Source organism: Diorhabda sublineata, chromosome 1, assembly GCF_026230105.1.
Source record: "Diorhabda sublineata isolate icDioSubl1.1 chromosome 1, icDioSubl1.1, whole genome shotgun sequence".
In the NCBI taxonomy this organism is placed as follows: Eukaryota; Metazoa; Arthropoda; class Insecta; order Coleoptera; family Chrysomelidae; genus Diorhabda; species Diorhabda sublineata.
In genome coordinates this window covers 5,582,994-5,599,405 of record NC_079474.1, presented here as the reverse complement: position 1 = coordinate 5,599,405, position 16,412 = coordinate 5,582,994, and the positions used below count along the sequence as shown (strand labels likewise).

The window sequence follows — 16,412 nt, the reverse complement described above, 5'->3', positions numbered from 1 at the left end:
ATCAAAGTTCTAAATTCTGAGAATACTATCTAGCGATATCGTAAAACTTACTCTATAGCAAATTATTAACTTTCTCTAATTGGGGGAAAAATAGGTTTGACAATACTGTATTTTCTATATGATTCTTAAAAATGATGAATCAAATTTCTCGAGTATCGAGGAAAACATTTTCCGGTATCTTATTCTACAATTATCAATTTTTTCTAGTTTTGGGGAAAAATAGGTGTGGCAATACTGCAATTTATATATGTTTCTGTGAAGTTATTAGAAAATATTTTACTGACAACATCTTAAAACTCACTCTACAGCAAATTATGGTTTTATCGAGTTTTGGAGAAATATGAGCTTGACAATACTGCAATTTCTATATTCTGTGAAGCAACGAATCAATTTCCTCAAGAAATGTGAGAAACTTTTCTCGGCAGCTCCATAAAACTTACTTCATAGTAATTATGTACATTTTTCTCTAGTTCTGGGGAGAAATAGCTTTGACAACACTGTAGTTTCTATATGTTTCTGTGAAGTAATTAATTAAATTTCAATTTCGTTTAGTTTTGAGGAAAAATAGGTTTGACAACAGTGCTATTTGGATATGTTCCTTCCTAACAAATAATCGAAATTTCCAGGTCTCTGAACACTGGGCTTGTAACTAAATATTTCATTCTGTAGAAGTTATTAATTTCCTTTATACTAGGAGCGTGTACGTTTGGCAATGCTGCTTTTTCGTAATAACCAAAAAACTAGGCTTGGTAACGTTGCATTTTCTACAGGGTGTTCCGGAACTTGATGCAACATATTCGGGATTGAGTAGATGACGTGAAAATAATGATGCGACATATATAAAAATTTTCGCATATAGTTATGGTTATATTTTCGAACATTATGAATTTTTATTGGATAATTACGTATATCCATGTTGTATGTGCCAGGAACGGCTCAAACCCAATGGTTAACAGTCTCTAACTTTAAAAGGGACAACCCGTACAATCTAAAGACAGCAAAAATGAATGTATGAATTGATTTTTTAACAAACTCTTTGTTTAACTCGATAAAATTCATGGAGATTTTTAGATCGATGTATATGCCAAGGAAACCGTTCGCCATAAAGAGACATTCTGAAGAAAATTATCATAAATTGTAATTATTTATTGAAAATACACATTCAAACATTTATTGGAGAATTAATGAATAAATAAATAATTTTTTGTGCAACATACTATCGAACGTCATATTAATGGAATAAGGAAAAACTTAGAAAATGATTAATAATTATTTTTCATTTAGTAGACTAGTGTAATTTCTCACCCATGTTATGTGATATTTTTCTAAACATTATTGCACTGTGGAGCCCCTTCCCACTTCATAAATGATGTAAAAAATCATCTTAATAACATTTTTCCTAATAGCTGGATTGGTCGGAGAGGTCCAATTGCATTGTCACCACGTTTCTATGAATTAAATACAATGGATTCATTTTTTTGGGGATTTCTTAAGAGCATAGTATAGGCAACACCGGTAAACACCGCTATAAGGCAGAAACTTGGAATACTCTTCAAAGTTCAAAGAAATATCCTCCGTAGACTCCGGAAGTGTATAGAAGTGCAAGGTATAAATATCAGGAAACTTACTCTACAGCAAATTATCAATTTTCTCTGGTGCTAGAGAAAAATAGGCTTGGCAACAGTGCTATCTCGAAACGTTTCTTCATGCAAATAATCAAGATCCCCAGTTCTTTGGAACACTAGGCTCGTTTGGCACTGCTGCGAACATGATATGTTTTTCCAAAATGAAAAATTAAATTTCCCTGCAAGACAATGATTCTAATTTTTTCATGTTATGAGGAAAATTTTCTTCTACAACTTTGTAAACCTCTTAATAACATTTTGCTGGATTTCAAGTATTCATTTGGAATTATAAATAAAATTCTATTGAACATTACATTGCTGCGTTAGTTTCCAACATATTGGGGGATGAAAATCAATTCTACAAATTCCAAATTTAGGTCTCGACGCTATAAGTTCACGCGTTATATCTTTTATTGTGTCCTAGATTTATTTTTGAGTGCAAAAATCATACAAACACATAACAAATAAGGGGAGGAATATATACCAGGTGTTAACAATAAATACTAATGATGTAACAAAAAAATCCCTACAAACTGTTTGTTTTAATTTAATTATTTGCACTTTACTCTTTGAAGCAATGATACACACATAATTACACACATTTTATATAACTGAATCATAACACAGTCGGCTCGCTTTCCTAATTTTTGTTTTTTTAATGTTGCATTAAATAATGAAATTCTGAATCTGGCGTTTGCTCAAAATTTTCTCTTTTCTTTTTTGGATTGTTTTCTGCTAGATCCTGACTTTGTTTCAAACGAAATACCTGTCTCAACACGCCGACAGATATCGTAGTTATTCCCATTCTTAGAAAGAGATTAACAGAAAACGATTTCTTCAGATCTCGATTTTGTTCATAAATCTTGGCAATTACTATAGGTCGTTGGTTTTTTTCTAGATTTCCCATACTTCAAGCTTAATTTCTAACAGAAACGTAACGTTTATATGTACGACATTTGATTACTTCCAATAAATTGTAAAGTAAAGTTTAACTTTAACTGTCCGTTCCAGAATCTTGCGAGGTGCCTCCTAGAGGCTCTCGACACCCTTCTTGACGAACGGATGTAAAGACACGTTATTTTTTATACTCTTGTCCTTTGAGTAGCCTCGTGGAGAGTCTGTATCGGGCTTTCAAAGTACTTTCCTTGACTAAAAAAATGTATTTATTCATGACTGGAGTAATTCTGGAAGGTTTCTTCTGGAATAACTTTCATTTGGTCTATCGTGGAATGTAGACAAAACTTTTCCCTTCAAGCACATCATTTATTTACGGAGTCGGGTGCACAATCTGTCGATGAGAAAGACTTATAGTCCGAAAACTTTTGTTGTCTTGAACGTGTTTGGGAGTTGGAAAGTTGTATGGGATCTTGAAAACGTTACAAAGCAGTGTCATTAGTTGGATATCATCTCTGAAGTTGTAGAAGACTCGAGTGCTTACCAAAACTTCTTTTGCGCCTGTTTAATTATTTGTTTAATGTTTGAAGTATCCACATTTTGTTCGATTCGAATCACCAGAGTACCAGATTATCGGTAATGACTTGAACTAAAATTTGACGTTCACCGAAGTCTGGTTAGTTAGTTAAAACAATATTTGTTGCATACCTTTCACGAAAAACAATTTTTTTTAGTGAATTCCGTCGTAGTATTGATAGATGTCTTCATTTTACAGTAACATTTGACATGGCCGCTTTACCGCCTCTCAGTTGCTCCCCTCGAGTCAAAGACGAATTAGTTTATCCTATCACTTGTACGGTGGCAACCAATCTTCTAGCGCCCGTAAAAACTGAAAAGCAAATTTTGGAAAATTCAATGTTAGAAGATGATCCCAACGCTAATTGTGCAGTCTCGGAGGTTCCCAAAGAGAAGACGGGTCCTAGGTGGGGGCCTCAACATAAAGGGGCTCAAGAGTTGGCCAATTTGTATAGTAAAGGTAAGTGAACATTGTTACAGAATTGTTATTTTCATAAATGATTTAAACGAGGTTTCAATTTATATATCATGATTAATTTATAATATTAAACAAAAAATAAAGTTCAAACATTTTCATATTATTTACATTAATTGAAAAATTGAATGATAGTAAAGTATTCCAATCATCTTACCTGATATCAAACCAATGAGAATCGAGGATTGGTTAATCAGTCTCCACACTCACATACCTAGTCCAAACTCACTTCTCCCAAAATTTATTTCTCGAAGGAAAATGCATTTCAAGAAGAACTTCTATCAACTATCCACTTCAAATGAGAATGACATGAATAGATAACTTAATTAGCAAATTTTTTCTCACAAAGCCATTTTGATATTGTATTATTACAACCTATCTATTTCCCTTCTCATGGAGCGCCTTTTCTCTTCGGTTCCGTCATTCAAGCTCGCAGCATCTGAAAGAAGCGACAGAGATCGATCTTAAGAAAGGAATTCACTTACTAAAGCTGTGCCTACTCGAGGCCTTCCCAATTCTTGACTCTGCAAGATAAATAATAGCTGATTTCACTGCTGGTCGTAGTCCAGTTGTTATCTATGCTTTACATACCTGGAGTAGTTTTCTCTAGTGTAGTCCGCCAGCTCTCTCAGTTGGATTTTTAGATAGGTCCTCAGGTTTTGAAATCTTCTTCTGGATGTTTCCTCAAATCTACTTTTGGTCTAACTCTAAGTAGATATTTCGGGTGTCGATGTATCAAATACCTAGACTTGAAGCTTCTTTCAATAACTCATGGCAGCGTATCACCAAGCTGTAGATGCATACGGCATGATGGGTATAGGGATGGCAATCTTACCTTCATCGTCTTGTCTAACAGGTTATACTTAAATATTAGTTTCTTTTTCCGCGATGTCCACGTTGTCTCCTGGTATCTCTCTCTTCTATTCAAAGAACATCTTGAGTCTTCTTCGCATTGATGCCGATCTTTCACATTGAAAATCATTCGTTTATTTGATCAATGGCTTCCTTATGTCTTCGTGTTATCATCGCCGGTTGGGTGCTCCTGGTGGTTATGGCAGTGGCCTTCAGGGCTGCTTTATCGGAGTTATATTTTTCCATAGGTTTTTGACAAATGTGGTTTGTGAAATACGAGGATGATAAGATTTGTTTTGTTTTTACCAACCGCAAATTGTTTGTTTTGAGGGCATAGGTATTTTCATTTATTTATTAATAAAAAGGTTAAGAGGTGCCAAATATTGGAACGGTTTTCAGTTTACCAAATAAAGTATTTTCACAAATTTAAAAATCTCCTCCTCACTTTTGCAGGAGTAGGACTGTGTTTAAATTTTTTTTATGATGATAAGAATAAAAAAAAAATAGTTCTGAATTAACGGAAATGTATCTATACAGAGCGTTTTAAAAAACGAGTTCTAAATCTTGAAAAGAAGAACATGTTGATCGAAATTGTTATAAATATACAGCTTCGTATTCGGAAAGGACGGACGTATAAGGACAAAATGTTTTCCGTGATAATGTGTTTGATTTCAGGACTACTTTCCATGAAAATTAGTTTAAAAGAGACATAAAATAAAGATAAATTATAACAAAAAACATATAAAAAGGTCTAAGAAGTAAAAAGTTAAACAAAATGTCTTCTTTAATTTCATATCGTATTACAGATAAGTATTCTAAAATCTAGTTTTCTCTTTTATTGGTTTAATTATACAAAATCCTTTCTGATTAATATGTCGTTCAAGGATAATTTTTGTAAATTTCATATTTCTTTCTTCATCATTGACATCAACTGCTATGTTACTAAATTTTTTGGAAAGAAAATTTAACTGATAAAAATGGCGGAAACGGTTTTAGTAATCCGTGGAATTCTAGAATCGATAAATCATGAATGCACTGAGAAAACCATGGACCAAATGCATAGTAGTCCTTGCTGCCTGATTGGTAAACAATAGGTCAAAGTGTTAGATAAATTGACGACTTTACGCTCTAGCTCATCTCATCTAAATGTATGGTATGATGGACACAGACATCTCATTCGAATTGGTAATCATTAACCTCCAATCATAGGTCAATAAAGAGGCTAGCGGATGAGCTGGATTGGGCATTTTTAGTATACGATTTAGATCTACTCTACGATTCACCTGCCCATTTCATCAAATGGTTAGTCTCTTTTGGGAGGAGTCTACGTATTTTGGAAGCAGAACAATCATATGTAGAGTCTTGTACAAAATATCTTCTAGGTATAGCGTGACTGAAAGCCAAAATGAGTCCCCAAACAATCCACAATTACAAGCTGTCAATGCTAGGTAAGGAAAAAAAGCAAAACTGTGAAATACTTTACTCCCTTTTATGTACATTCATACAAAATTTCAATCAATAATCAAAAAATCGTTACCTACTATCCAAATTTCAAACTTTTAGCTTTAGAAATTTCGTCTGTACAATAACAAAATTTCGGTAAGGCCTCAAATATACATTCAAATGTATAAAATTCCAACCGGATATGTTTGTTGTAACTGGAAATCAGATTAGAGATAAAAAAAAAGGAGAACGGTGTCATATGTAGTGTTTTCGGAATTTACGTAAACCTGTGCTGATAAATTTAACCAAATATTGAATCATAGCAAACTGAATATATTATCTTAATAATAAAATGTTATCTAATAAAACAATTACGTAGTTTTAGTACAGCTTATTTTTCGTATATACAAAGTAGCCAAATATGTGTCTAAAATGAGATCATACATTGTTGAGATGTAAAATAAAGTGGTTTTAAAAAATTAAGATTGTTGATCAGGGATAACCACCTAGATAGCTGATTGCCGATCTTAATTCAAACCGAGATTGTTTTCGAACGTTAGTTTTACTATATCTTTTGAAAAGAAATGAATGTACCAAGAAAAGACGAACAAAATGGATTACGGGAAAGTCATAAAAGGAAAATAAAAGAGAATTTTTAAAATCAACACGAAGAAAATGAGAAAATTGAAAAAGTATAAGAAATATTAAAAAATGAAAGATATAATATATAGAAAAACAAAAAGAAAGTGGATTGATAAAAAATAAGAAATATTCGGAAAGATAGACTAAATAATATAAAACATTTTATGAGAAAATAGATGAATTTGCAAGACATATAAAAAATGAAAAATACAAACGAGGAAGTGATAGAAGAGGAGAGTCAGTTTGAAGAAAATTGAAATACAGGAAAGTTATTGTATGGAATAAAAAGAGAATAGTGGAGAATAAAAAAGAAAATGAAATAATTGAAAAAGAAACGAAAAATACTGCGAACTATCTACTAAAAGCAACAGAGAAAGAAGTAGAAAAAGTAGAAAGAGGATCAACAAAAGCAAGGCATAATTAGTAAAGTCAACAAGATGTAAAAATAAAGGCAATGGCAAAATTGAAATAAAACAATTAAAAAATAAAAATAGACTGGATTAATGATAAAATAAAAAATATTGAGACAGATGGACAATTATAAACACAAAAGCATTTTATAAGAAGAGAAAATGAGAAAAGCGGGACACATAAAGATAAAATAGAAGGAATTCAACATAAACGCGATAAAGTTTTAGAAATAATAAAAGAGATTTTTACGGTGAAGTTGATAAATGACATAAAAAGAAAAGAATTGTGGCAAATAACAAAGAAATTGGATAAAAATGGAGACAAAAAGAAAAATGTCTTCTAAAGCGAAGAGAGAAGTAGGAAAAGAAGAAAAAAGTAGAACAGTAAAGTGGCATAATTAGTAACGTCAACAAGGACACAATAGACCCTTTGGGTAGCAGTGTATATAATACCCCAATATCCACATACATACATACAATGTCAAAAAGATGAAAAATAAAGAGGATGGCTGAACCGGTATGGTTAAAAACAATCAACAGGCTAGAAAAATTGCAATTTGAAGAAAGATGGACCAAATAATAACATAAAAGCAAAGAAAATAAATTAGAAAAGCATAAAGATAAATATAAAATAAAAGGAAATATAAATAAAAGCGAGGAAGTGATTGAAAGTTATTGAATGAAATAAAAAGGAAAGAACGGTGGAGACTAACAAAAAAAATTAAAAAATGGTAGAAAAATGAAAAATACTGAAAAATGTGTGCCGAAAGCAGTGGAGACGAAGTATGTAAAAAAGGGGGTCAACAAAAGAAATACGGGAAAGTTATTGAATGAAATAAAAAGGAGAGAATAGTGGAGACTAACAAAGAAAATGAAAAAAATGGTAGAAGAATGAAAAATACTGAAAAATGTGTGCCGAAAGCAGTGGAGGAAGAAGTATGTAAAAAAGGGGGTCAACAAAAGAAATACGGGAAAGTTATTGAATGAAATAAAAAGGAATGAACAGTGGAGACTAACAAAGAAAATGAAAAAATGGTAGAAGAATGGGAAATGTTAAAACATTATAAGGAACATTATAAGTCATTAGAAAACGATCAAATGGAAGAACAACAGGAAAAGATAAAACTGACAAAGTATAGTTGGAATGATCTGCATGATTATATAAGTGATGAGAAATATATCAGGAGAGGGAAATAAGCGATAAGAATGGGAAAGTGATCAATTACATAATTAAGGCCGATTCATAAACTTGCTTTGCCGTTTGCCGTTGCCGTCCGCGTGGTGACGTTTGCCGTTTGATGTTCATAGCAAATTATATTTATAAACTTGACGTTACTATTATTAACCTAAAAATTTTGTAATCCTTTTTGGCGTGTATAGACAGAGAGATAGCCAAACGTCAAAATCACGTGACAAACGCGAACGGATCTGATTGGCTATTTTCTATTGCTACGAAAGTTGCTACCAACGGCCGATGGGAAAAGATAAAATTCGTTTATGATGGAATGTCACCAACGGCAGACTGATCGGCAAACGGAAAGTCAAGTTTATGAATCGGCCTTATATATTGAAAAATTACTTCTATAATTGCTTCCAGCACAAAGGAAATTGTGGTACATTTAGAAAATAATAAAACTAGTTTGGGTAATGAATACTTGTTTCTTATTTATTATTGTTATGCCAGATATATAAATATTAACCCTCGTTAATACTAATCGTGTCATCTGCACGAAACGTTTCAATTATTTATTCGTTTCACATCTCTCGTTTTTCGTTGTAAACTTGAATGAAAATTCCTCATCGTTGACAAAATTTGGCAACGATAACAAATTTCTAAATGGTCGCTAAATTAAGAATTCGGAATAGAACGACTTGACTAACGAGTATATCGTGTTTTTGTACATCAGAAAACGTTTCTAAAATAAAAAAATACGTTTCGTTATCTTACTCCTCTATACAATATGGCACAGAAGAAAGTCTCAAAAATTTCTAAAACAAATTTTTATTGTTTGTTCAAATTTCAAACTTGTTTTCAACCGTTCACTTTTTTCACTAGACATTCTCCTCTGTCCTAACCTCTTATTTTCATTTATATATGCTTAAGTAAACGCCTATTTTGAGAAAAAAATACAAACCATTATTTGAAAGGTTTAAAAATGTTATAACATTGCTGGACTGAGAGGAAAAAAAAAACATATTGTTTCTTTTTTGAGTCGAAAACTTTTCAGCAACCCTCGTACGTTGGGTAAACGATTATTTTAAGTATTTAAACCGAAACCCAAACAAAATTATATCCTCAAAATTACACCAAACTGCAAAAATAGTTGATTTATAAGTTGATAAGGTTCGTACATAGTTTTTCAATATTTTTACTTCAGCTGATAACTCGCTTGGAATTGGACTATTCACTCCCGAATTTTTTGCTTCCTGGAACACTCTATATAAGCGCAATGTGTTTCTCCCTCAATATCGATTGTTTTTTGTTTCCAACCGTACACGTTTCCTACTATAACATCGAAGTGCAACTTCGTGTTTTATTATTCAACAGATATTTCTTTTAATATTCTGGGGATGTTTGTAACGGCATTCATATTAAATTATTCATATAATCGTTTCTAATTTATATGAAACACAAAACTTAATTTCAAACAACTAATATAATAGATGTACCTTAATTTTTATTTTGTATTTAAAATGGATTACTGGAAAAAATCGTGCAGGTTATCCAGAACAGAGCATCAGAGAGAATACAGACTTAAACAACTGCTTTGGTGCAGACATGTGATGAGGTTGGAGGTGGCCGAAGAACGCATTGAAGTATCAATCGCTGAATAGAAGACGAGGAAAACCCTCAAGGACCTAGAAGGAAGGGATGGTACAGACCATGAAAGACAGAGCTATACAGGAAATCGAGTGGATATATAGAAACGAAAAACGGCAGAATATATTTTCGAAATATTAAATTTAAAAATTATTTCAGAGGTGAATAATCGGAATCGTTTATTTTGTTATTTTAACACACCTCATCGGAATCTATATTAACAGCGACTACGCTAGATTTCTACCTGACCAGTGGTTCGCAGTTGGAAGTGAGGATGGCGTTCGCTAGGGAATGCTCAAGTACATGAACCAAATAGCGACGCTCTTTGACGTTGTCTTCAGGTCTCAAGAAAAAAGGCGATTGACATCACGCTCTTCAGAAAAGTTGTAATTCAATATTCGTCGAGGCACTAGCCAGGAAGGTAGTTGTTCTCTCCTTTGAGGAACGTCAGAATATATTTTCGAAATATTAAATTTCGAAATTATTTCATATATTCAACCATAAATCGGAAAATGTATTCAAAATTACTTTTTTATCAGTTCATATTATTTTTTGTTATTATATTAGTAGTTTATGCATTTTTATCAACAACAATAAGTTGTAATGGTATTTGAACATTTTTTGGAATCACTATTATATATAAATAATAAAAATATATTTGTACGTACTTGTTAGCGCAGGAAATTAACAATTAAAAACACGTATTTCCAATGAAATTTTTTCAAATCTCTAATAATAATATTATTAACTATTGAATAAAGAATTTAGGCTCGAGTTCCAAAAACAGGAACCCACCGATTTGTTTAAAATTGTCACCAGATACTTTATCACAAACTAGTTGATTATACCTAAAAAGATTTAATACAAGTGTATAAGTTGATTATAGTTCTTCCAATATCAATTGCAGAAGAAGTTATGTGAGGAACCAAATTAAAAAATGAAAAATAATGTTTATTTCCCGTATAAAGTTCGGTAAACGTCTAACAAACCGTCAGTCCACGTGAACTCATCATCTCCACTGTTTATCAATGAAAACATCGAATCGTAAACGTAAATGCATTTCTATTGGCCGAAGCTGTCGGAAGGCGTTTGTACACAAATCTTCCTGCCAGGCAGTCTTAGATAAGTAGATGCGTCGTTTGGTGAGATTCATAAATTTCTTTGAATAAATAGAAATATGGCGTTCTTTAGACCATGGGCTAATGAAGACAATGCAATTGCACAGTGTAGTGAGAATGAAGACAAAATAAATTTATAAAGTGAGGTATCTACGCCTATGGTAGATCAAACAAGATTGTCGGCAAGGGTTTCTATAATCTGCAATTGATATTGGAAGAACTATACAAACCTTTGCAAAAGATATAGGTCTAAAATATTTCATAGGTTGGATCTCTGAATGAATAAACGACATAATAAGGTACTTATCTGCCACCCTTTGTTGGACAACGCTTTTGAAACGTGACACTAAATCATAAATTAGTCAGTTTGGTTTATTTAAGGGCTTTTCAGAAACTATGACCCTGGATTTTCATCAGTTTTCTCTGGAAATTTCAAATATTTTACATGATCTATAGAAACCTTTGATTTTTATTGCTTTTTTCGTGCGTTAATATTTCCATAATATTTATTCAGTTGTTCCAGATGTTCCCACTCACCAAAATTTAATACCAATAAGCTATTTTTATGTTGAAATGAGAATAATCATAGACAATAATTATAGGGGAATTGATCTTTTAAGTTCAAAAAACCATAAATCCATAACGGAATAGCTCCCCCAACTCATAAGAACGAGCATAAGGTATTTTGTCGGTTTAGTCTAAATAAATTAAATATTTAAACTTAAATTTTTTCCTAAAACCGATAAAAACATCGTGTTTAAATTCATCATCAACCTAGGAATGATATTTATGACATATTTTCGTCAATAAACTGCTAATAAAAAATTATGCCTCCATAAAAAATACAATGTGTATTTAGTAGAGAAAGGTGTTACATAAACGCATAAATAATTTCTGTTTTAAAATGTTTATAGTCAAATTGGAATAAGTCGGAATGGCATCATCAAACTGTATTAGCTATAACCTTGTGAACAAACCGTGCATGTTTCAAAAGTCTCGTGCTACATGAATCGTAAAAACATACACACAGTTCAACTTTTGTCCGACAAAAATTATGGCTTTTCACTTAGGTTATTAGGGTTACTGGAACCGTAATTTTCCTTTCGTTTTTTTTTTAAATAAATTTCTCTTCGTCGTATGTTATAATTCTCAAGTAGGTACAAAAGAATTATTAATTAGTATTATTACCACCTACGCCAGTTATATGCAGGATCTATTTTTAGAACGTCAAATAAATTGTTCACAACGAGCTGATTACTTAGTCATCGATTTAATTATTCGTCTTTGAGTCCAAGGAAAATTTTGTATTCAATAAACAATTCTCTGTTTGAATAGACAGACGCCTTTTTTCAAATCAAATTTTTGCATTTTTCTATAACTACCGGTTAAAAGTGTTTGCCAACCCTATAGTTTGCGCGATATACAACAAATAAAAACAATTCGATCGATTTTGATATTTATATTTTAAAGAATATTCATAGATGATAATATAATAATAATAATATTACAGTCTGCAATAATTATATATTAAAATTATTGATTTATCGATGTAACTAACCCCCTAATTATCTCGCTACTCCTGATGGAAACTATGAAGATTTATTGAAGACTGACCATCCTCAATGTCTTCATAAGCAGTTCCATATGTCCCTTAGACACTTTGAAGTTCCATTAACTTAAATAACATAAATATATTTAATTATAGTTTAGTATACAATAGAATTAGTATTTAAGAGAGCAAAAACTTGCATAGATGGTTACACATAATCTTAACATCCAACGAGAACAGTAGTCATATTATTTAAGCCAATTTATTTATGTTTTATGTTAATAAATAGTTTTTCAAAGTTGTGAATTAAGTTATTTAACTCCCTTCTTCTTTTATTATTTCGGTGCACAATTTTCTGTGACAATTTCGACAAATAATCGTCGGGCGATGGTGCCGACCGAATTATTGCTTCAAGTACATTCTTCCTTTCCAATTCTCCCAAATATTTTTTGTACAGCTTAGAGGAATGTTTGGGATCGTTTTCTGCCGATAAGGCGTTGTCCGGAATGTACTACATATCCTTCTTTCTTCAAAATTTATTCAATTTTATCAGATCTCCAAAGCGTCACCGAGCCTCCGCTGTATTTTACAGTAGGGAATACATATGGATCCTTACATCCGTTCTTCCTTTGATCTGCGCACAAACATTCTTCTCGTAGATCCAAAAACCTCAAACTTTTACTCATCTCTGCATAAAACTCTCTCCCATTCTTTATGCGTCCAAATTTTATGTTCTTCGTCCCACTGCAACTTTATAATTTTATTTTGACGTCTCTAAAGAGTCAAACTTGTCTCAATCTCTTTTTGACTGTACCAGTACTCAAAGGCAGATTGATTTGAGCTGCTATCTCTGATCCCGTGAATCGCCGATCACGTTTACTGATCATTACAATATGTTTATCTTTAGCGGTTGAGGTTTTTCGCGTTTGGTATATAAGATACCGCTTCGACCTTCCCTTAACAATACAGGGTGTGTAGGCGCCTTGGGGCCTCATTAATTTTGAGTGAGTCAATTAGGCATAGCAAGTTGGTGTTGGAATAACTCTAAAACCTTCCGACTAATTCGAAAATCGCATCATCCAATCGGAACAACGGGCTTACTTATATGTTATTGCCTAACTTGAGAGGATGTTACAATTTGTTCAAAGACAGTCCTTTCACACCAGGAATGTTCTTATCCATTAATTGGTCTGGCTCTGAGTTCCCTTGAAAATTCTGTTCAGTACGATGGCTGAAAAAAATCATTCACTACATGTGTAGACATTGGATAAGAAACTACTACTGGCTGAACTAGCATTCTTTCAGTCGTTATCTAAAGGATTAGAGCCATTTCTTGAAAATTTACTAATTGATTGTCCCCTAACTCGATTTCTTTATGAAGAATTGATTTCGGTTCTGAATAACTCAATGATGCGGTCGGTGGACAAGTAATTCTTTAAAGCGCTTCTATTCTCAAAGTATACATTTAAAAAAAAGATGCCACTGGTTTATTCTACAACCTCAAAAAATTGCAAGGTATCGATTTAGTGTATGCCGCAAGGGCGGCTTTGAAAAAATGCGTTGGGGTCAAAGATAAGGATACGTAGAAACTGTTTGATGTGCACGGTTTCCAAACTTTTGGAAAAATGCCTCTTAGCATGCAAATTGAATAGAGCAATAAGTTTTTTTTAATCCCAAGATTAGAACGATCCCGAAATATCTGTCTGAGGCATTTGACATTTTGTTGACTGCAAACAGATGCAACGCAACTACATGGGAAGCAGCATACAAGGCTTTTAGAGATATTATTATGACGAATCAGATCACTTTAAATAAGATGAAACTCTATTCCAGATTTGATAGAGTACCTAAATGATTTTTGGATGGAAATGATCGAAAACAGTAGCAGTAGTAAAACAAGTGGTGGAACTTCTTACAGCAATGCGACAACAGAGGGAGGATCTTCTATCAATAAGATTTCGGTTGGAATTTTAAAAGAAAAATCACTTTAACACCAAGATCAGTGTACGATTCTCTACAAAAAATTGGTGGATTAAAAAATATAGATATTTGATTTTTGATATTCTCTATCAAGAATTCCTACTCAGAATATAGCGCAAAAAGACAAAAATCACAAGATTTGCTGAAAAGTGATAAAAAAAAAAAAAAATAAAAATTGGAAACAAAAAAGAAAAAAATCCTTCAAGACACTCGAAAACAGCTTGTAGCAGTGGACCAACAATTAGATAAATTAAAAAAATATCGTGGTGGTTTTATTATATTGTAATCAATTCGCAAAATTTCAACCGGGAAAATGTGAAAACCAACCTGGAAAAACCGGAAGAAAGACGGGAATTTGATGTTCAATTTTGATTATACACCTTACAATACGAAAGAGAAATTTGATTTTGAAATTTAATGAATGGATTATGGGGTGGGCAAAAACTTTTGATCGATAGTGTATATACATTTAGCTTTCCTCCCTTATTCCCAAGTTACTCATCAATGGATCTCACTAACTCCTGCCTCTATCAATGAAAAAAAAGTTGTGCACATTTGAAATAGCACCACATTTCTATTAATTTAAGATTTTAATTACTTAATGAATATTAACAATACGCCAAACATAATTTTTCGTAATAATAGGTAGGGAGTGGTATCTACACTAGATAGATAGGGCTTGGGCATGAATTTTCTCGCTGAGTTATTTCGGGATTATTATTTTTAGATTTAGAGTTAGGTCGTTAAATTCGCACTGACACTTTTTTCACATTCCTTGATGAGGAAACAAACTTGTTGTCATTGATAGTTATTATACGTAGAACGCCTCAAAAATTGAACGATGATCTGTTTACTATCTTTATCCATTATTGACATTGTAACGTTTTTTTTTATTTACTTAACTTATTGTCTTTAAGTTGATTATAGCCACGCATAATATAAAAGCCCGCCTATAAATAATAATAGATGATCTATTGATTAATATAATTGTGTCAAATCATATTTTATACGGATCAAATTAGGTCGAAAAGTCAATATTTTCACCTCTTTCAAAAACTACGGACATTTTTATTGTGAGAAACGGAACATTACGTAGACTCTCAGTTTGGATATCTTCGCGTTTGATTTCGACTGAAACTTTTGGCTTCTACTACGCCAAAGTAACAATCATTGACATAATTCTTGGGCCTCTTTCATGCACGCGTCTTTTGTCGCTGGTCGCGGGGCGGCGAGAAACGCGGCGTTATTTTATGAAACAATATCCAAACGTTTCTTGTCGCGTGCCGCTTTCAAATTTGATCAGTTTCAATTGTTGCAAGTGGACCACACAACGGCAGTAATTAAAAATGGATACGTGTGTTTTTACGTATTTGATATATAAAAATTTAAATGAAAAAAGACGCCAGAGACGTTGTGATGAGCATCCAAATAATAGTACAAGACTTATCAGATGATGATACTGCTGAAAAATAAATAGATATAGAATGCGTTGTTAAAATACAACCCTAGCTAATAGACTAATAAAATACATGCTTACCAATTTACTGCATTTCTTTTTCAGTTTTTTTACTGAATTCGGGAATAATGATTTCGCTATTTTCCTTCCACGTATCCCTTTCAATTGCCTGTTTTTGGAATCTTCTGATGATGAATCCCATAAACACGTTTTTTCTTTTATTGCGTCAATAAAAAATTCAACGTCCAGATTTTCCATGGTACTTCTTCACTCATCAACACAACTCTGCAAACTGTTCAAAATGACGATAATAAACGCCCTGCATAAAAGCACCAATTGAAATCAATGTACTTTTGAACCGCCTGTCGCGACGCGTGTGGTAATTCCACGCGACAGGATTTCAGTACATCGCGACACAGGCGACGAGTGGCTGATTGACGTCGATGCATAAAAGCGCACATTTAACAACGTGCTTTTAGAAAACGTCGCGTTTCTGTCGCCCCACGACCAGCGATAATAAACGCGTGCATAAAAGAGGCCTAAGTGGTAGGCGACGACGCGCTAGTACCGC

The 16,412-nt window shown here is 32.7% G+C and overlaps 1 protein-coding gene across 1 annotated transcript in view; it reads left to right on the top strand.

The window, feature by feature from the left end:
• The window catches only part of LOC130446610 (plasmanylethanolamine desaturase), a 36,023-nt gene that overhangs the window by 7,035 nt on the left and 12,576 nt on the right, over window positions 1-16,412 (top strand). The window contains exon 3 of the mRNA XM_056782980.1: window positions 3,295-3,555. Coding sequence (XP_056638958.1) covers window positions 3,306-3,555 — 250 coding nt within the window. The 5' untranslated portion in view covers window positions 3,295-3,305. The remainder of the gene's footprint in view (window positions 1-3,294; window positions 3,556-16,412) is intronic.